At 45.5% G+C, this 19698-nt stretch overlaps 2 protein-coding genes across 5 annotated transcripts; one reads left to right on the forward strand and one right to left on the reverse strand.

Moving 5' to 3' along the window:
* Window positions 1-7: 7 nt before the first annotated feature.
* Window positions 8-5475, reverse strand: tmem175 (transmembrane protein 175). 3 transcript variants are annotated; one of them, XM_028995492.1, is made up of 10 exons: window positions 5053-5475; window positions 4949-4987; window positions 4767-4864; window positions 4627-4678; window positions 4136-4197; window positions 3927-4010; window positions 3683-3847; window positions 3523-3601; window positions 3305-3443; window positions 8-1860 (listed from the first exon to the last, which is right to left on the reverse strand). In XM_028995492.1, the coding sequence occupies exons 1-10, from the start codon at window positions 5453-5455 to the stop codon at window positions 1206-1208; spliced, it is 1776 nt and encodes a 591-aa protein (XP_028851325.1). In that variant the 5' UTR covers window positions 5456-5475; the 3' UTR covers window positions 8-1205. The 3 variants fall into 3 exon arrangements, with proteins under 3 accessions (XP_028851325.1, XP_028851327.1, XP_028851326.1); XM_028995494.1 differs by having other exon boundaries at window positions 4162-4197; window positions 5053-5322; XM_028995493.1 differs by having other exon boundaries at window positions 4627-4864; window positions 5053-5326.
* A 781-nt stretch (window positions 5476-6256) lies between these two features.
* stx2b (syntaxin 2b) lies at window positions 6257-17094 on the forward strand. Of its 2 annotated transcripts, none has more exons than XM_028996720.1 (10): window positions 6257-6637; window positions 6806-6886; window positions 7019-7118; window positions 11540-11614; window positions 12191-12264; window positions 12391-12499; window positions 14163-14236; window positions 14885-15022; window positions 15103-15213; window positions 16755-17094. In XM_028996720.1, exons 1-10 carry the CDS (start codon window positions 6608-6610, stop codon window positions 16833-16835), a joined length of 873 nt encoding a protein of 290 aa, XP_028852553.1. In that variant the 5' UTR covers window positions 6257-6607; the 3' UTR covers window positions 16836-17094. The 2 variants fall into 2 exon arrangements, with proteins under 2 accessions (XP_028852553.1, XP_028852554.1); XM_028996721.1 differs by having other exon boundaries at window positions 6809-6886.
* Window positions 17095-19698: the final 2604 nt, after the last annotated feature.

Genomic DNA, 19698 nt, shown 5'->3' on the forward strand with positions numbered 1-19698 from the left:
TCCGATCCAGAGAGGATCTCGGCTTTTATTCTTACCGTACTGCACTTCAGCCAGTTACACGGTCAGGAATTATGATTTAAAGAATATCACAAATAAATCAATCACAGCGCCACCCACAAAATGGTCAGTAAGGACGGGCGAGATTTTATTGAAGATGGACGTTGAGTAGTGCTGTCGTCAGCTCGACATGTCGGTGTTTTTGGTGGTGGGACAGGAATCGCTTGATGAGAGAACAGCGCCATCTCCTGGCGAATCGCAGTTCCTTCAAGTACAAACGAGCAGCAAAATACCGCAGAACAAAACACCGGCTTGACCGCAGAATCCGGATCCCAGAGTCTACTTGCTGTGGACTGGCGGCTCGTCAAAAGTGCAAAATGATGTGCTCCACTTCAACAAAATGAATAACTCCACAATTAAAAACCAATCTTCGTGGTGCTTCGTAGTGACGTCATAAAACAACGGGTGTTCAAACTGGACGGATCTCATGATTTCACGTCACGAGGACGCGCGTGAACCCTGAAACAGGACTAAAAATTTATTCCTGGCGTACGCCCCTTAAACACAAAGGGTGAAGAGACATTGAGTACTGGCTCCTTGAATGGGCGGTAGTAGCCTAGCGTGTAACACACTCGGCCATGAACCAGAAGACCCAGGTTCAAATCCCACAAGACACTTAACCCTGAGTGTCTCCGGGGGGGGCGGTCCCTGTAACTACTGGTTGTTAGTCGCTCTGGATAAGGGCGTCTGATAAATAATGTAAATGTAAACCCAGAGACGAAATGTCCTTGAGGACATGTCAGTAGTAGCTGAACGGAAACACTACGCGAACGTGATCATTCTCTTATCAACACGAACTAGAACTCAGAACCGTAAAAGTAGTCGCGCACTTCGGAACGTTTAGGCAATTTGCAAAACTGAATGTATCTGCGTGGACGGTGGGTGGGCGGTTCCTTTTCCGGGCCCGCGGCGGACTGTGCGGCGCGGTTTAGTTGCGTCCGCTGATCCACAATCAGTTTTCCGCCTTCCTGCGACTCATCGAGTGACCCCCAGACGCCCTGACCCCAGACCAGTGCCGCTTCGTCATTATGCGCTGCTCTGGGGTCAGGCCGAGGTCACAGTCGGAGTTCGCGGACGGGAGTCTCGGCTCATTTTGTAGTGAAGGCTGGGGTCAGTTGTTCTAAAGCGGAGGTCAGAGGTCAGAAGCGTTAGGTGACCAGGTCGTTGAAGGGCAGGCGCGAGTCCTCGTCGTCCTCGATGGCCGTGGCGGGCCGGAAGAGAGCCCGCAGCACCGCCATGGCGACGCGGACCAGCAGGCGCAGCAGCAGGAAGGCGAAGGGGACGGTGATCTCCATCAGGTGGAAGATGGGCGCGCTGAACTGGCTCAGGATGCAGGTGAGGAAGAAGGTGGCCAGCGCCACGCAGGGGTACAGCGACAGCTTCGCCAGCATGAAGGTGTGGTCGGGCCCCCCGTAGCGGACGTACGGGTGGAGGGTCTCGCGCTCGCTGAAGAGCGCCACCACCCAGATGGCGAGCTGGAAGATTCCGGCGAAGAAGATGATGACGCAGCTGGTCTGCACGGCCTCCAGCTCGTTGTGGGAGTTGCGCGGGAACTCGTGCGTGAGCTCGTACGCCAGCGGCAGGCCGCCCACGAAGGCCAGCGAGAAGGTGTTCAGCAGCCCCATCGAGCGCGTGGCCTTGGTGACGTGCAGGAAGAGCGAGTGGTGAACGAACCACAGCAGCCCCACCGTCGCGAACGAGCCGAAGTACGCCAGGAACTCCGGCCCGTACACCTGCAGCGCGGCGGTCAGGCTCCCGTTAAATTGCCGCTGCACCGTGCCCGGGTCAGGAACGTTGTCCTCGCTGGAGACAATCACAACAAGAACAGAACCAGATCAGATCAACAAGCTGCCAGTCATGGTGCACAGCTCAATACACACAAGCTGACTAAAGCGTCCATCACATGCGCTGCTGTGACCCGTCTCACAAGAACTTATTCAAAATAAAAGTCACCGTCGCTCAACAGGCTTGTTGGTTTTATAAAAACTGCAGCATGGTGAAATAAAGTAGTTCTCACAAGTTCTCACTATTTTATGCAACTTATTAAAAAAGAAAAAAGTCACCGTCACTCTCAAGGTCACTACAGGCTTGTTGGTTTTATAAAAACTGCAGCATGGTGAAATAAAGTAGTTCTCACAAGTTCTCACTATTTTATGCAACTTATTAAAAGTAAAAAAAGTCACTCTCAAGGTCACTACAGGCTTGTTGGTTTTATAAAAACTGCAGCATCCTGAATTAAAGTAGTTCTCACTATTTTATGCAACTTATTAAAAATAAAAGTCACCGTCGCTCAAGGTCACAACGGGCTTGTTGGTTTTATAAAAACTGCAGCATCCTGAATTAAAGTAGTTCTCACAAGTTCTCACTATTTTATGCAACTTATTCCAAATAAAAGTCACCGTCGCTCAAGGTCCCAACAGGCTTGTTGGTTTTATAAAAACTGCAGCATGGTGAAATAAAGTAGTTCTCACAAGTTCTCACTATTTTATGCAACATATTAAAAGTAAAAGTCACCGTCGCTCTCAGGGTCACTACAGGCTTGTTGGTTTTATAAAAACTGCAGCATGGTGAAATAAAGTAGTTCTCACAAGTTCTCACTATTTTATGCAACTTATTAAAAGTAAAAGTCACCGTCACTCTCAAGGTCACAACGGGCTTGTTGTTTTTTATAAAAACTGCAGCATGGTGAAATAAAGTAGTTCTCACAAGTTCTCACTATTTTATGCAACTTATTCAAAATAAAAGTCACCGTTGCTCTCAGGGTCACTACAGGCTTGTTGGTTTCATAAAAACTGCAGCATCCTGAATTAAAGTAGTTCTCACTATTTTATGCAACTTATTCAAAATAAAAGTCACCGTCGCTCTCAGGGTCACTACAGGCTTGTTGGTTTTTATAAAAACTGCAGCATGGTGAAATAAAGTAGTTCTCACAAGTTCTCGCTATTTTATGCAACTTATTCAAAATAAAAGTCACAGTCGCTCAAGGTCACAATGGGCTTGTTGGTTTTATAAAAACTGCAGCATGGTGAAATAAAGTAGTTCGCACAAGTTCTCACTATTTTATGCAACTTATTCAAAATAAAAGTCACCGTTGCTCTCAGGGTCACTACAGGCTTGTTGGTTTTATAAAAACTGCAGCATACCGCACCATCATGAAATAAAATCGAATTGTCATTTGAATTGCAGCAGAAACAGGCTGACGACAAAGTGACTTGAAAACTGGAACTGGACCGCACGGAACACGCACCAGATGTCCAAAATAAGCAGAGTGGCCACGATGGCGTAGACGCCGTCGCTGAAGGCCTCGACCCGCTCCTTGCTCAGCGGCTCGTTGGGGTGGTAGGTGTAGAAGAGCAGGGAGTCCGGAGCCTCCTCAGCCGGCCGGCCTGAGGGCGAACGCGGACACGCGATACGCGGGAGTGAATTTAAGTCGCAAGGCGGCCCGATGATCCTGTTTTAACTCACCGAACAGCTTGGTGCGGCACCATGACAGACACTGGGAGATGTAGGGCAGGAAAACCACCACGGCCAGGATGACGTACGACTGCGGCCCGCCGGCAGGAATAAAGCGGCTGTGAGTCTACGCGAAATCGCTCCCGTGCGGAGCGGTAAGACGGCAACGTACCAGCTGGAAGAAGACGAAGGAGAAGATGCTGGCGAAGAGGCAGACCACGGGGACCCTCATGATGACTTTGAGGATGTGCCGCTTGTAGAAGGCCTGGTTCTCGGAGATCTGGATCTGGCTGTTCAGCAGGAACGGTCGGCTGAAGCCGTAAACGACGATGATGGACTGCAGACACGCCGCAGGCTGCGTTAGTGTGGCCCCGCCCGCCCGCCCGCCCGCCCCATCTTCTCGCCACCCCACCCACCTGGATCAGGCCGATCACCATCACACAGCCGCAGAACAGCAGGAGGCCCATGATGTGGTCGGGGAACGTGGCCATGAGGGAGAACTGAGGGAGAGAGAACGCGGGTTCGAGTCGCCCACCGACCGCCAACGAACACAAATAACAGCGCAGACGGTAAACACGCTGTGTCGCGGGTCAGCGGCAGAACTGCGGCGCGGGCCGCATTTTACCGTAATTCCGTGAGGCGAGGACTCACTGTGTACGGGAGGAAGGTTATAATCATCATGCAGGCCTGAAACAGGAAGAGACGCACATCAGGGCCGAGTTCCGGCATGGAGCGCGGTGACCGTCGTTGTGACACACTGCAGCACAGCACACGGTGACACAGCGAAATGCGTCCTCTGCTTTTAACCATCACCCATGGTGCGCAGCGGGCAGCCATGACAGGCGCCCGGGGAGCAGCGTGTGGGGACGGCGCTTTGCTCAGTGGCACCGTGGCGCTTCAGGGATTCGAACCAGCGACCTTCTGGTCACCGGTCAGCTTCCTCACCAGCCACTGCATTCCTTGTCGGGTGGTAGTAGCCTAGTGGGTAACACACTCGTCTATGAACCAGAAGACCCAGGTTCAAACCCCGCTTACTACCATCGTGTCCCTGAGCAAGTGTCTCCAGGGGGGGACTGTCCCTGTCACTACTGGCTGTAAGAATGAAATGCAACTCACCAAGTTGAGCAGGGCGAGGCAGTCGTCGATGCGCTCGATGACCTGAAACAGCCTGAAAGGTAAAAGCGGACCGGCGGTTACTTCTGATTAAAGCCGCCGGCCGGACAGGGGGAAGGGGGGTCTGGTGCCGGGCGCCGGACCTGATGTGCGCGGCCCAGGCCACGGTGACGATGAGGAAGGTCATCAGGTAGACGCCGACCTTGGTGGTCAGGAGCAGCTGGATGCTCTCCTTCAGCTCCTGCAGAAAGCCGGCGTGCTTTTCTTACCACGCACCACGTCACCACGCACCAGCACAACACCCGCACCTGGGGGGCCACCTTACCTCGTCGTCGTGGAATTTGGTGTGCGCGACGGGCAAAATCTGCACAGAAGCACAGGAATTCGTCGGAAGGGCGTTCTTATTTTTTATTATTTTTTTTATCTCACCATGACGGTGGCGATGATGGAGAGCAGCGCGTCGCTGTAGGCCAGCAGGCGGTGCGACGACTGCGTGCTGCCGGGCCCCTCCCGGTCGGACGGGGCGAGGCCCTCCAGGAGCCGCCGCGGCAGCTTCTTCTCCATCTCCTCGTCGACGTGGTGCTCGATGATCTCCCCGTCCTCCCGCTCCGCCATGGCCGCCGTCGCCGGCATCCGCGCCTGCGGGGCGGTTTCTGTTTGTCAGCTGAGCCGCTGGCCGGAAGCGCGTCGGTCGGGTGGGCGTGGCTTCGAAGGTCACGTGTTGGCGACGGAAAGCGAAACAATGGAATTGGCTTCTCAAATTTGGTCGCCAAGTTGAATGAACTAGCTTGATGTGAGGACCATTGCAAAAGATTTCGAATAGTTTACTCATATAAGCAAATCCACCATTTTTTTTACAGATATTAATTTGAAAGAACCCCAGTAGTAAAATTGTCAGGATAAAATCATGGCTGGACACCACTGTGCCTATTTCAGAGGAGTAAAATCGTTTTTTTCATCGTCGTGACGATTGCAGTTTGTGGTTTAAATATCCACCCATTCATTAATTTATTTCTACGTGTCGGCTTTCTAACCCCCTTGTGATGGGATGCAAATCAAACACAGAATACAATGCAGCCTCACGAAAAAAATAATTGCAGTAAAATTACAATGACAAAAACAGAGGTGCATGTGGCTTTCTTTGTGTTTCGTTTTCTGAATGCAAAAGCACAATGAACATTAAAGTAACCTTAATCATTACGGTTCATGCTAAAGCTGAAAATGGTGTTGTTCTAATTGTTATGATAAATAGTCGCACGCATACACCACTACTAAATAAGATCGCTCGTGTGACAGGGGTGGGGAGTTTCCGTCTGCAGGTTCCTGCTGCCGCCGCTGGGCGGCGCTGCCATGAACTTGAGTTGCCAAATCCGCTTATTATAAGCCAATGTAATCAAACCTGGTCGACGTGTTTGAAATTGCGCCGTTTCCCGTAATCACCGATGAATAGTCTGCACCTTCTTGCAATGGGCCGTTCAGCCAGGTACTCAGTGAGATCCACGTGAATAAAAATCTACACTTGCCGACACATCGCGTTCTTTGCTTCGTCACAACTGTGTGCTTGTTCTCGGTTGACACATTAAGATCGCCACAGACGCTCGTAAGACAAAGATATAACAAGAGAACTTGACACTTAAAATCCAGAAATGGATGTTTAACTTAAAAAAAAAAAACGTGTTTTTGGTCTTCTGAAATCTGGCAACCCCGGAGGGAGCGGTTCGGGTGGATGGAGAGGCGCGGCGCCGACGCCGGTTCCCAACTTTACAAAATCTGATCTTTACAGCGTGAAAGTGGCCTGGCCTCTGAGTTTCGACTGTGTCCTTTTTACGTGTCGTTGTTTTTTTTTTTTTTCAACGTCTTTGAAAAACGAAACGATCGTTCGTTCGCGCTGGTCGGCGAACTTGTGGAGCGCAGATGTCTGAAGGTCCCTGGCTGCTGAGCGAGGGTCTCTTTAAATGAAAGTCCAGGATTAAAAACTGCCGCGATGAAGGACCGCCTGGCCGAATTAACAGCGGTGAGTTCGTGGACTTGTGCAGCTGGGTTTTTGCACGATCGGCCGGCAGCTTCTTTTTTAAAAGTTCCAGTGTCAGAACAGTCACTGTTTGTCACATTTCTCTTTGGGCGTCTGCTGCCTTCGTTTCTGGGGTCCTGGTTCTGCTTGGTGAACGTGTTTTGAACCCAGCAGGCCAAGATTCAAGACGATGAAGATGTCGCCATCACTCTGGAGAGGGATGGTGGCTTCATGGACGACTTCTTCAGAAAGGTATGCTTGCATGAAGCCAATTCACTGCTTACACACCTGAGCCATCCCCACCAAATATGTGCCGCCAAAAACGTCACAACGTCACATAAAAAAACCCACAAATCTCCTTTCTGATCTGGTTATCTCTCCCAGGTGGAGGAGGTGCGGGGTCTGATAGATAAGATCTCCTCCGAGGTGGAGGAGGTGAGAAAGAAGCACAGCGCGATCCTGTCGGCGCCCAACCCTGATGAGAGTGAGTGGCTCGGGTTTGGTGCACTTTAACGGATGCATTAGGGCCGATTTGCTCGTTAATGTTTCCTGTTCCGTAAGCCGACTCGTCGGGGTTCAGGATCCACTGCCTCTGATGCTGGTTGCTGAAGGTCCCGTGAGACTCGGCGATGCCCAGAGCTGCATCGTGGGGTCCCTGGTGGGGTAAGACCCTGGTGGGGTAAGGCCCGGGTGGAATGACCCGCAAGCGGGGCACAAACAGCGTCACATCATCTGGCGCTCTCAGCAGGAATGACTTTCGATTCTTCGCCCTGTTCAGATCTTCTGTTCATTCTATTGCCCTCGATATTGTTCACCACAAAGGGCAATATAACATCGCATCATAGATATATTCATCATAGTCGCTCGTCAGTTTTCATAAAAGAGCGGCAAAAAAGGACTCCAAAAAAAACCCAGATACATATACCGTTCATTTGCTGTTATTTTGATAATTACATATTAAGATCTGAATCAAAGAGTATCATTCTGAGAATGTTTCTTTAGACTTTTTCAAAATAATATTTTAGACGACAGTCAAATATTGGGAATGAAAAAAAAAAAAACAGCATTTCTTCTGTTAACGTGGCATCACATATGTGTGTGTTCATGAATGTTCGTGGTAGTTAAAGTCACATTTTTCGTTTTGACAGTGACAAGTCTTTCTTATATTATGCACAACTAAGATTTCTATTAGTTAAATGCTGATATTTATTGACCACCATGGACATCAGGAAGGCTTTCTGCTTATTAGCGTTTTTCTGAACCAGTCAGAATTGTTGACGGCTGTGGGACGTCTGAGTGGAATCTGAAGGCGGGTTTGGGCTTGTCAAAAATCCACGGGTCTCCGATTAACCAAAGCAACACTAAACCTGCCGTGATGTCTGGGACGTCCTCGGCTGCTACAGACGCCCACAGGGAAGTGGAAGTGCCACACCAGCCGCTCTGGTGGGCGCCTGTTTTTGTGCCGTTACCGCCAGGAAGTTCGCAACGTCGGGACATACTACATTTCCGATCATGTTATTCTCCTACGGCACACGGAGAACACAGAAAGAAGTGTGTGTGAGAGACAGAGGTGGCCGTTATTGCTGAAGTAGCAGCAAAATTACATTTATCTGAATTGACCGGTTGTTGGGATCAAAGATCAAGCTTCCTTTGTGCAAGTTTTCTTTGACTCCATCCAGGCAAGGAAACATGGGCAGGAAAACTGAGTTTCCTAAATGTACACACACACACACACACACACACACACACACACACACGTAGGTCCACTGCATGTCTACTGACTATACAGCCACACTGTATACATTTTACACTCTCCAGCAATTTTTTTTATTATTACTTTGTCACACTGGGCCATGTAGGTTTGGAATTTTTATCTCCCTTAATAATAAAACCTTTCACTTGAAAGGTGAAAAACACTTTTGTGTTTACTTGTGTTGTCGTTGACTACTATTTATCATTTTTTGATGTTCTGAAACATTCAAACATTAAAAACACTTTTTCACACCATTGTATGTATCAATATATTAACACACACAAAAAAGACAGTTTTTTCATGGCTTTAGAGGAAGTGGGGATCTTTTGTTCTCTTTGCTGGTCGGGTGAGCGACCTTTGTTGCATTTATACAGTACAGGCCAAAGGTTTGGACACACCTTCTCATTCAATGTGTTTTCTTTATTTTCATGACCATTTACGTTGGTAGATTCTCACTGAAGGCATCAAAACTATGAATGAACACATGTGGAGTTATGTACTTAACAAAAAGTGGAGACCTGACCTCCACAGTCACCGGACCTCAACCCAATCCAGATGGTTTGGGGTGAGCTGGACCACAGAGTGAAGACAAAGGGGCCAACAAGTGCTAAACACCTCTGGGAACTCCTTCAAGACTGTTGGAAAATCATTTTAGGTGACGACCTCTTGAAGCTCTTCGAGAGAATGCCAAGAGTGTGCAAAGCAGTAATCAGAGCAAAGGGCGGCTATTTTGAAGAAATTAGAATATAAAACATATATACATTGTTAAGTACATAATATTCATAGTTCATAGTTATTTTATAGTTTTGATGCCTTCAGTGAGAATCTGTAAATGGTCATGAAAATAACGGAAACACATTGAATGAGAAGGTGTATCCAAACTTTTGGCCTGTACTGTATATTTAAAGCAGTACTGTGTGTGTGTTCCTTGTCCCATTTTCATTTCTGGGCAGATGCGAGTGTGACATTTTGGATGTTTGCTGGAGTAAGAGTCAGTAAATAAATACATACTCACAGGAAGTACAGTTGTGGCCAAAGGTTTTGAGATAGACACCAATACTGGTTTGCTGCTTCCGTTTGGTGAAGAACAATGGCCTTTCCAGCATGATGGAGCACCGTGCCATAAGGCCAAGGTGATAATTAAGTGGCATTTTGGGTCCATGACCAGGAAACTCTTTGTACCTTAATCCAATTGAGAACTTGTGGTCAATCCTCAAGAGGCAAGTGGATAAACAAAAACCCACAAATTCTGACAAACTCCCAAGTGCTGATTGTGAAGGAATGGGTTGCCATCAGTCAGGATTTGGCCCATTTGGCTCCCTTCACGTCCCCAAATATTTCCTCGGTTTCATTTGTGTCATGTTGTTCCTTGAAATGCATTCATGTTCTGTTCACTGTGAGAAAAAAAATTGACAAAAGAACGCGAAGCGTCGTTCTAAGCCTCTCAGCAGGCTCACTGCGGTCTGGTGCATCATGGGTCGTTTCATCCTTCTTTTTTTCTGGAGAGCCAGAAAATATCTGCCCCTGAGGGGAAAGATCCGAGACCGTAATGCTCATAGCCCCACGCCACGGCACAACGCAGAACGCTGCACCTCAATAGCAACGTTTAACCCACGCAAGGCCTGCTGGGTAATATCAGCTCAGCGTAATTATCAGTGGTGCAATTATTGCACAGTTTCTGACTGGTGCGAACACCTTACCACGGACAGTCCCAGTCCCAGCAGCCAATCCCAAACACAAACCAGCCAATCAGTGCTGCAGCTCACACAACCCACTGTGTTCAGCACGATGTACAAGGAGCAGGAAAACTACACTCTACCTCAGAGTGTATCACAGTTAATATTTATTTATATTGTCACAACACTTTAGTCCTCATCAACTTTAATTATCTCATTTATATTAAACTTGACCTAACTCGCCATTTGGATGTGGACAGCAAAAAAATAATTTAATTGCACAACAAAAGGTCATTTCTTCCGTACACACAGTGTTGGGAAGGTTACTTTTAAAATGTATTCCGTTACAGATTACAGAATACATGCCCCAAAATGTAGTTTGTAACGTATTCCGTTAAGTTACTCAATGTGAGTAATGTATTCTATACTTTGGATTACTTAATATTTTGTCAAGCTTTTTACAACTACATGAATATAGTAATGACAGATAATAAAAAAGCCCTGTTTTACCCAAACCATTTCTTTATTTATAAAGCTGAAAAGTGGAAGAGAAACATAAAATATGCCATTGAAAATATTTATTATTATGGTCACCAACATATTCCATCACTTAGTTAAAATAAAAAGTAGCCTTGCTACCGGGTGATGGCGTGTCACCTTACACACACTCAGTCCACGTGCACTGTAAGAGTATAAAGATCATGGTGTAATGGTGAATTAAATCATATTTATTTCGAATTTCAGTGGTGGCATGGATTTATGGGCGCTGAAACAGAGCGCAAACTTGAGGGACTGCGCATGCGCAGATCCGCTAGGTAGCACAACTCGATAGGCAGCATGTTTCGACAGAAAACCTGTTCTTATGCGTGGTCCACGCAGCATGGAATTAACAAAATTAGAGAGGAGATAGAGAGGGGATAGCCTAACATATGAAACAGGAAAAGATCGCCGTGGAATCCATTTATTTTACAAAAGTAACTGTATTCTGATTATCACTCATTTAAACGGTAACTGTAACAAAATACAGTTACTCATATTTTGTATTCTAAATACGTAACGCCAGTACATGTATTCTGTTACTCCTCAACACTGCTTACACATGACAACAAACGCTTGAATTGAATTTAGTGGGGCAGGGGTGGCCTTGCTGGTAAGGAAGCGGACTTGAAACCGGTCGCAGGTTCAAATCCTTTCACTGAAAGGATTTGCCTTGTTCAAGGCATCGTTCCCACACGCTGCTCCCCGGGCGCCTGTCATGGCTTCCCACTGCTCACTGAGGGTGATGGTTAAAGCCAGAGGACACTTTGTTTTGTCACCATGTGCTGTGCTGCAGTGTTTCACAGGGACAAAAACAATCGGTCCACTTTAGAGAAATCCTGCTTCAGTGCTGATATTGTGCTGATTGTTGTGTTCTACTGGGTGAAGAGTGAACCGTTTCTTTTTTTTTTTTTTTTTTTTTTACATTTTGTGTCACAGAGACGAAGCAGGAGCTGGAGCAGCTCACCTCTGAAATCAAGAGGGACGTGACCACGGTGCGGACGAAGCTGAAAAGTGAGTAGTAGCCTAATGGGTTAGACACGTACCTTTGAACCATAAACCACAAAGTCTCAGCTTCAAACCCCACTTACTATCATCGTGTCCCTGAGCATGACACTTAACCCTGAGTGTCTCCAGGGGGGACTGTCCCTGTAACTACTGATTGTAAGTCCCTCTGGACAAGGGCATCAGCTAAACGGCACTGTCTGTCCTGAGTGAAACGGCGCTGTCTGTCCTCCTCAGCCCTAATTCACACCGACCAGCCAGAACACTGTGACCACCAACAGGTGACGTCGGTGTCCTTGCTTTGCTCATTACTATTGCAGCATCTTTGAAGTTGGTGTTGGGATCACCAAAAAATGGGCAAGTGTAAGGATCTGAGGCAGTTTGACAAGGGACATTTTGATGGCTAGACGTATCATTTCAAGACTTTGAATTTGGAAAAGAGTCGTGGGTGGAGGCACCACTTCGCAACTCCTGACGGCTTGGTGGCAGATATCTTCAGAGGTCTACTGGAGTCCATGATTGGGTCGGGCCTATTTGGCAGCGTATGGTTGCAATGTTATGGCTGAATCGAATGTAATTCTGTAGGCATGCAGCAGAGTCTGCCGCCGGACAGCACAGCCAACAGGGCATCGGCGGATTATCGCATTCAGAAGACTCAGGTGAGGCCATGACCTACACACACACACACACACACACACACACACACACTGCAGCATGCTGGTACAGGATCAAGAATGGATACTAGTATGTGTGTGTTCTCATGTCTGTACCTGTCTCCACCACAGCACACGGTTCTGTCACGGAAGTTCGTGGAAGTGATGAGCAAATACAACGAGACCCAAGTTGCCTTCAGAGAGAGAAGCAAAGGGAGGATTCAGAGACAACTGGAGATAAGTGAGCCACAAATACAAAACACACACACACAAACTCCCATAATGTGCCTCAATTATAGAGGAACATGGATCCACACACACAAACCTCAGTTACTGGGCCAGAGACTCAGAGTCGGTCCAGTTGCTTAACAGGATGTGAGTCCCTGCAAATGGCTTCCACTGATTAGATAAAAGCATCTATCTGCTCATTAATAAACAGATGTAATAGCGATATCATTATGAAATGGTAATGAGATATGCGTGTTGCACTGGATATTAAATCCGCCATTAAAGTGAGTTAAAAGTAAGCCACCCACATATTGGGGAAGAGCAGCACTCTTGACTCATACGTGAGCTGCAGTGGTGATTGGCCGGTTTGTCTGTGTGGCTGTTGTGATTGGTCAGCTGCTGTCTGAATTAAGTTGTTTAGTGAAGCCAGTTTCTTAGCAGGACTTCATGGTCAGGGGCGTGTCTAGACTTTTATTGTTGGGGGCGCCGTTTTGAAACGAATATGCGTTTAGAACCCATGACGTCCCCAACACTAACTCAACACAACGTGTCAACTTAAACCCAACATATGCAAATCATTAAACAATAAATATTGCAAATGACTGTTTACTCACCCCAAGAAGCTTCAGATTCTCTAACTTAATTAATTGATTAACAGTTGTGTTTGGGGTGGCCAATTAGATTTCAAGGGAGGTCGGTGCCACCTCCAGCAACCCTGTTCATGCATCCTGTCTGAACACCACTCCACCGCTACGTTCCCTCCACTGGCTTCCTGAACTTCCACTAGAGGTTCGAGTCACTAAAGATCTTCAAACACAAGCTATAAAGCTACAAAAACTTTCCTTTTTAGAAAATACTCAGGTTAAAAAGGCCTCATATGTGTGTGTTTGTGTGTGTGAGTGTGTCTATCTATCTATCTATCTATCTATCTATAGATAGCTATATAGATAGATAGATACACACACTCACACAAACACACACAAATATTTTAAAGCACTTATGCAAGTTACTCTAGATAATGCTGCCAAATGCTGTAAATATAATGTAATGACTCAACTCTCCAAACTGCAGTTTTCTTTTTGCGCTTTTGCCCTCGACGGAGCTCCTTAATGAGCATTACTGCTGCCATGTGACACTTGAGAGAACAGCCCTCGCCACCAGAGACGCCCAAGTTAGGGTTACCTGGGCAACGCAGCATGCCACATTCTGCCCCAGCAAGTGCTGTCATGAGACTGGGTTACACTTACAGCTTTATGGTTGATGGAGGGACACAAGCCAATCATCACGAAGCATCTTCTTCCACATAAATACAGATATTGTAGCGGCTTGGCAATGAGCTCTTCAGCTCTGTCTCCCATCCTCCCAACAGGACCACGTCCCACAGGATAAAACAATAACAGTTCCAGTCCTGTTGTGTGTGTAGGGGAAAGGGGGTATCACCTTTGTTTTTGTCGTCTGTGTCAGCATCAGCCTCATGGTGACAAATTGCACATGTATACACTCACACAGCAGAGCAGAGCAGATCTGGTACACACATGAACACTGAATTCAGAAAATATATATACGAGCAGAAAAGGCTTGAATCTTTACTCGCATTTATTTTGTATTATAGTACATTCGTTTTCAAATGTGCTCTTATCCGGGGTGACTTACACTTTCAAAAAAAAAATTTCCAGCCGGCAGGACGACCACCAGCGAAGAGCTGGAAGATATGCTGGAGAGCGGAAACCCATCCATCTTCACCTCTGATGTGAGAACTTCCATCAGCTTCCTGTAATGTCCCTTAATTTAGCCAGTCCCCTATGATTCAGATTCATACTATAAGTATACTAGCATTACTTACAGTTACATGAACCTGGCCATGTAGTGCTGGAATTTTTAATTACCCTTTGTAATAAGAAGGCTGCAGCTTCCCCTGGTGGAATTGTCAAATTCCAAACCAGCCTGGCTATCTATTTGTTATGCTGTGACAATATAACAATATTACAACAATAAAACAAATATTGTTATATGGTCACAGTATAAGAAATGGAAAGCATACATACATAAATATATATGTGTATATATACAGTACAGGCCAAAAGTTTGGACACACCTTCTCATTCAAACTCCACATGTGTTCATTCATAGTTTTGATGCCTTCAGTGAGAATCTACCAATGTAAATGGTCATGAAAATAAAGAAAACACATTGAATGAGAAGGTGTGTCCAAACTTTTGGCCTGTACTGTATCTCATATACACACACACATACACACACTTAGTAAAGACAATGAAAACTAAGATGGTTTTAATTATATTAATGGAGGAATACTATAACCAGGTATGTGTTAAGTTATATCAGTGCAGCTTTTTTTTATTTTTCCATTCATCTATAATAGCACAATTTTCACCCTCAGATCATCTCAGACTCCCAGATCACCCGTCAGGCCCTGAATGAAATCGAGTCTCGGCACCAAGACATCATTCGGCTGGAGAGCAGCATAAAGGAGCTGCACGACATGTTCACAGACCTGGCCACGCTGGTGGAGACCCAGGTGAGCCGACAGAGATGTTACCACCATTAATGTGTCGTTACTGCTGGAATGCTGAGACCATACGTTCTCCTGACTGAAAGGGGGAAATGATCAACAACATTGAGAAGAACGTGTCCAGTGCGTTGGACTATGTCGGCAGTGCTAAAGAGGAGTGCCGGAAGGCAGTGAAGCATCAGAAGAAGGCTCGGCGGGTAAGAGTTCTGTCCCGCCTGCTGTGGTTCTTGCTCCATTTAATCAATTTGCTAATAAAATATATAGAGGAGACAAATTCCATTATTCTGCCTGTTTTAACCATAAAAATAAAAAATAACTTTAAAAACTTAAAAGTTGCCCAGAGGGGCTGGGTGATTATTCGATCTTGATCGATGGTCACGATAAAATTCAGCTTAACCTTGGTGATCAGCTTTGGGCATTTTTCACGAACACAAAAAAAAAAAATAGCAGAAAGTATTTTATTTTGAGCGTGTATTTAAATCAATTTTAAACCCAGACACATGGCTGCCACACAAAATATCCTGGAAACTAGAGCACGGCAACAAGAGCATGTACACGAGTCAGTATCGTGTACATCTCGCACTTGACGGAATGAGAGAGAGAGAGAGAACCTCATGATCACTTTGTGTGTGGCCTGTTCATGTAGCCCGTGCTTAACAAAGAGCTTCCTGATTGGCTTATTTCACCAAGTTAACCAAACAGATTTCTTGAGAACCTACGGTGTAATAACTGTTATCGGTTCAGTGGAGCCTCATGGCAGAGTGGGGATGCCCCAAAAATACAAAAATATGGAACTAATTTCACCTCAGACCGCAGGTTTTGTACGTTTTTGCTGGTTGGGATGTCTGGGCTGCTAAAGCACTGCAATACGGAAGCAGCACATGCGGTACCACGTGACGTGGTTCACTGTGTAAAGCTAGCAAAGAGTGAAATGCCTGAAATGGCCAGTGATAGTCATGCTTTTATACATTAATAATGTCTCTGATGTCTTCGGTTTAAGTCCGACAAAAATCTATCAAAAAATGTTATCACTTTATATGGGAAAGTATATTCTGATCATTTTTTAACCATATCGCCCAGCCCTAGTAGCCCATGTAAACAAACTTTATGTATTTAGCAGGAATAAATTTCACATATTCCTGTTTTTTGTTTATCTTGTTTTGCTTCATGGTAGTAGCCTAGTGGGTAACACACTCTAGTGGGTAACTATGAACCAGAAGACCCAGGTTCAAATCCCGCTTACTACCATTGTGTCCCTGAGCAAGACACTGAGTGTCTCCAGGGGGGACTGTCTCTGTAACTACTGATTGTAAGTCGCTCTGGATAAGGGTGAAAAATGCTGTTAATGTAAATGTAAATATGTGAAGATGGCAAACCTTGAGTGTTTCTGTGTATGTAAGTCCCATCCAGCCAGAGATTGGACAAGTAACCCTGTGTCAATAAAAATAGACAAATTATTATAGAGAATGAATCATCACGAGATAGATACCCAAAAAGTGTAATTAAGTACAGGGACTAACAACCTATACTTTTGTTATTTCACATTTTTGACTATATATAGAGAATTCCAGGCCCCTCGATTTGCATGATTCCATCACTTAAAAACACAGGTCTTCAAAGTTTTTGGAATGTTTTGAACCAGGCATTTATGTGCCTTATTTAAAACCCTGTAGAATATGGAGCTTCTCTTGCATCTCTTTAAGCTCTGAACTCGGCTCCTCTGATCTCCCTTCAACAGAAAATTATCTACGTGGCCATCTGTGTAGCCGTGCTCATCGCAGTCCTGGCCATCATCATCGGAGCCTCGTTCGCCTCGTGACGAGAGCGGACTCTGACATCTCTGCAGCATGGCGGTCCTGCAGGCCTCTTCCGTGGCATCTTCTCTGTTGGGTTCCTCTGGATTTTTTTTGGAGCACATTCACCATCACGAGTCTCGTGCTGCTCTTCAGCTAAACCCCCTCTGAGATATTTTTTATCACACTGTATAACAGCACTCTATGTAAAATGCATGTGTAATGAAGCTTTAATTTATATACGTTTACGCCTCTGATGAAATCATAAAAGTTTTTTGTCATGAATGACTGGTATGTTTCTTCTGTGTTTCTGTATTGTTCACATGAAATACACCAAAGAACAAAAACATGGGGAGAAATGTGGCCACTGGAATGGATGTAGAGTATTGATGAGTCTATACTATAACAACAATGAGATAACCTTGTTTTAATTGTGAAATGGGTTTGACTTAAAAAAAAAAGTAGTAGGCTTTTGTCTATTCTACTAAGTCAAAGTCAACTTTTAGTACTTTAGAGAAGTATTTAGGTACTGGCAGTATTGACTGGGTTTAATAGAATTGCATTACTAAAAAAGGAGACTAAAATACAATTTTCAGTCACTAAAACATTTACTAAAACTAGATTAAAATAAACATCGATAATTTTGACTAAAATAATCAGACTAAGTTGACTAAAACTGGACTAGACTAAAATGAGAATGGACATAGCTACTGTAGAAACTACTAAAACTATGGAACGCAATCATCTTGGGAGCAAAGCGGCTCACGGTGCAATACCAGAACCCGGACAAATGTAAGACGGGCAACCTTATGTAGTGAAGGAATGAGGTATACAGAATCGGCAGGGCGTGCCCCTGGTGATCCGGGGGTTGGTGTCATGTGCTTGAAAAAGCTGGGTGGGCCGGCGTGACTCTTGTAATTAGCTCAGACAGTGGAAAAAAGTCATCTGTTATGTAATGAGCAAGTATGTGGACACGTTAGTGAAAACCATTTTGGAAGATGGAAATGGAAAGAACCAGACAAGACCAGAGATGGTTTTAGTTTCAGCCACTGACACCACTACAACACATCATCAGACCCTCTACCATCAAGCGGCCACAAGTTCAGAAAACTTCATCAGGCTCCTCAACTGAAATCACCTTGAGGTCACGTCCCGACAGCGATGACATCATTACAGTGGCGTTGCGTCTGCACAATCATCTTATGTAATTATAGTGTAAACACGGGGATAATTTCACAAACTGTATTACACTGTGCATTAGACAGTCAGCACCCAATTAAAGGTTGCGTCAGTGATGAAGTCACGTAACTGATGAAGAAACCTGTAACTGTAACTGAAACCGAAACTTTTTTTTCTGCAGCTGTGAGCTCAAAATAAGACAGATTTGTACTTTTATTATTGAAGATGTATTTGTTATTTGTGGTTTTCAAATGTTGGCTTTTCTGGATGGTAATGTCTATGCAATTTAGTAGCAAGATTTAGTGGCATGATGTGCACATGGCTCCTCCAACCACAGACACCCATTCTGTGAAAGTGGGTCATTAATGAGGATTGGATTTGGAGGATGAGTTGTAAAAGGTACCTCAGAAACCACATCAAACTGCCTGTTTAAAAATGTATGGTAGATGGGAATTTGGGATAACGTCTTTCAGGACCAAGGTGCTATATGTCCAACACAAAATATAGCACTTCAGACAGATCACAGTAGGATATGGGAGAGCATAATGTACAGTGTATGTTAAATACTTTAAATAGTTGAATATGCTCAAAATCACACAAAAATTATCGATGAAGTGGGTATGGCCTCAGAAGTGGGTATGGCCTCCATGTGCCTGTATGACCTCCCTACAACGCCTGGACATGCTCCTGATGAGGATCCTGGATGGTCTCATGTGGGATCTCCTCCATGGCCGGTCCATGGTATCAGTACCTTCATCTTGCAGGAACTGCTGACACTCCAGCCACATGAGGTCTAGTATTGTCTTGCATTATGAGGAACCCAGACCCAACCACACCAGCATCTTACAGGGGGTCTGAGGATCTCATCTCGGTACCTAATGGCAGTCAGGCTACCTCTGGCAAGCACAAAAGAAATGGCACCCCACACCATTACTGAGCCACTGCTTAACCGGTCATGCTGGAAGATGTTGCAGGCAGCAGAACGTTCTCCATGACGTCTGTCACGTCTGTGGTAAAACAACGGTGGGGAGATTCCCAGAGTTTCACTTTCTCTATTGTTTGAGTGAAGAGATGGCCCACCATGCAATAGTTATAAAAGCCCTGAGGTGCCGAGGTGCAGCATCTTTCTGCCTTCCGCCATCAGCTAACTTGAGAACCTTGGTTCTTTGCAGACATGAGAATCCCCATCGCGAGTCTGCTGCTGATCCTCATTGCATCAGTGATGACTTGTGGTGAGCACATCATGCATTTCATATTGTAAATATTATTTAACACTCTGCAGGCATGTAATAATTCACACTGGAGGTGTGTTTCTTTTTTTTCCCAGCTTTCCCCATGAACAGAAGACAGCAGTGCCACTGCAGACGAAGTACGTTAAGAAAAGTGGTCCGTACCAACATAGAAAAGATCTGTGTGTATCCACAATCCCCAACCTGCAGCCGGACAGAGATTGTGTAAGTGCAGATCAATACCAAATCGGTGATTCATGATGAAATGGTAGCTGCTATGCACATTAGTGATCAGCTCTTCTTTCTCCTCCCAACAGCCTGAGCCTAAGGAGGCCAAAACTAAAAAAAACGTTCGAAAAATGCCTGGACCCTGAATCCAAAATCGGAAAGCTCATTCTGTCAGAGAATTTCACTACTGTGTGTAACACTCTGTAACTCTGGATGCTTTTTAAATTTCATCTATGCAGCACACAGCAGATTG

This window comes from Denticeps clupeoides, chromosome 11 (genome assembly GCF_900700375.1).
Source record: "Denticeps clupeoides chromosome 11, fDenClu1.1, whole genome shotgun sequence".
NCBI classification, from domain to species: domain Eukaryota; kingdom Metazoa; phylum Chordata; class Actinopteri; order Clupeiformes; family Denticipitidae; genus Denticeps; species Denticeps clupeoides.

What these genes read in the sequence shown, in the direction of transcription:
- tmem175 (XM_028995492.1), bottom strand. Translation starts at nt 5,455, where the DNA reads ATGAGTAAACTATTCGAAATCTTTTGCAATGGTCCTCACATCAAGCTA. An exon ending in CCTCGCCTCACGGAATTACG is followed by an intron (nt 4,011 to 4,135) that starts GTAAAATGCGGC and finishes TCTCTCCCTCAG; the next exon opens with TTCTCCCTCATGGCCACGTT. An exon ending in GTGCCGCACCAAGCTGTTCG is followed by an intron (nt 3,444 to 3,522) that starts GTGAGTTAAAAC and finishes GTTCGCCCTCAG; the next exon opens with GCCGGCCGGCTGAGGAGGCT.
- stx2b (XM_028996720.1), top strand. Translation starts at nt 6,608, where the DNA reads ATGAAGGACCGCCTGGCCGAATTAACAGCG. An exon ending in GGTGCGGACGAAGCTGAAAA is followed by an intron (nt 11,615 to 12,190) that starts GTGAGTAGTAGC and finishes GTAATTCTGTAG; the next exon opens with GCATGCAGCAGAGTCTGCCG. An exon ending in CATCCATCTTCACCTCTGAT is followed by an intron (nt 14,237 to 14,884) that starts GTGAGAACTTCC and finishes TTTCACCCTCAG; the next exon opens with ATCATCTCAGACTCCCAGAT.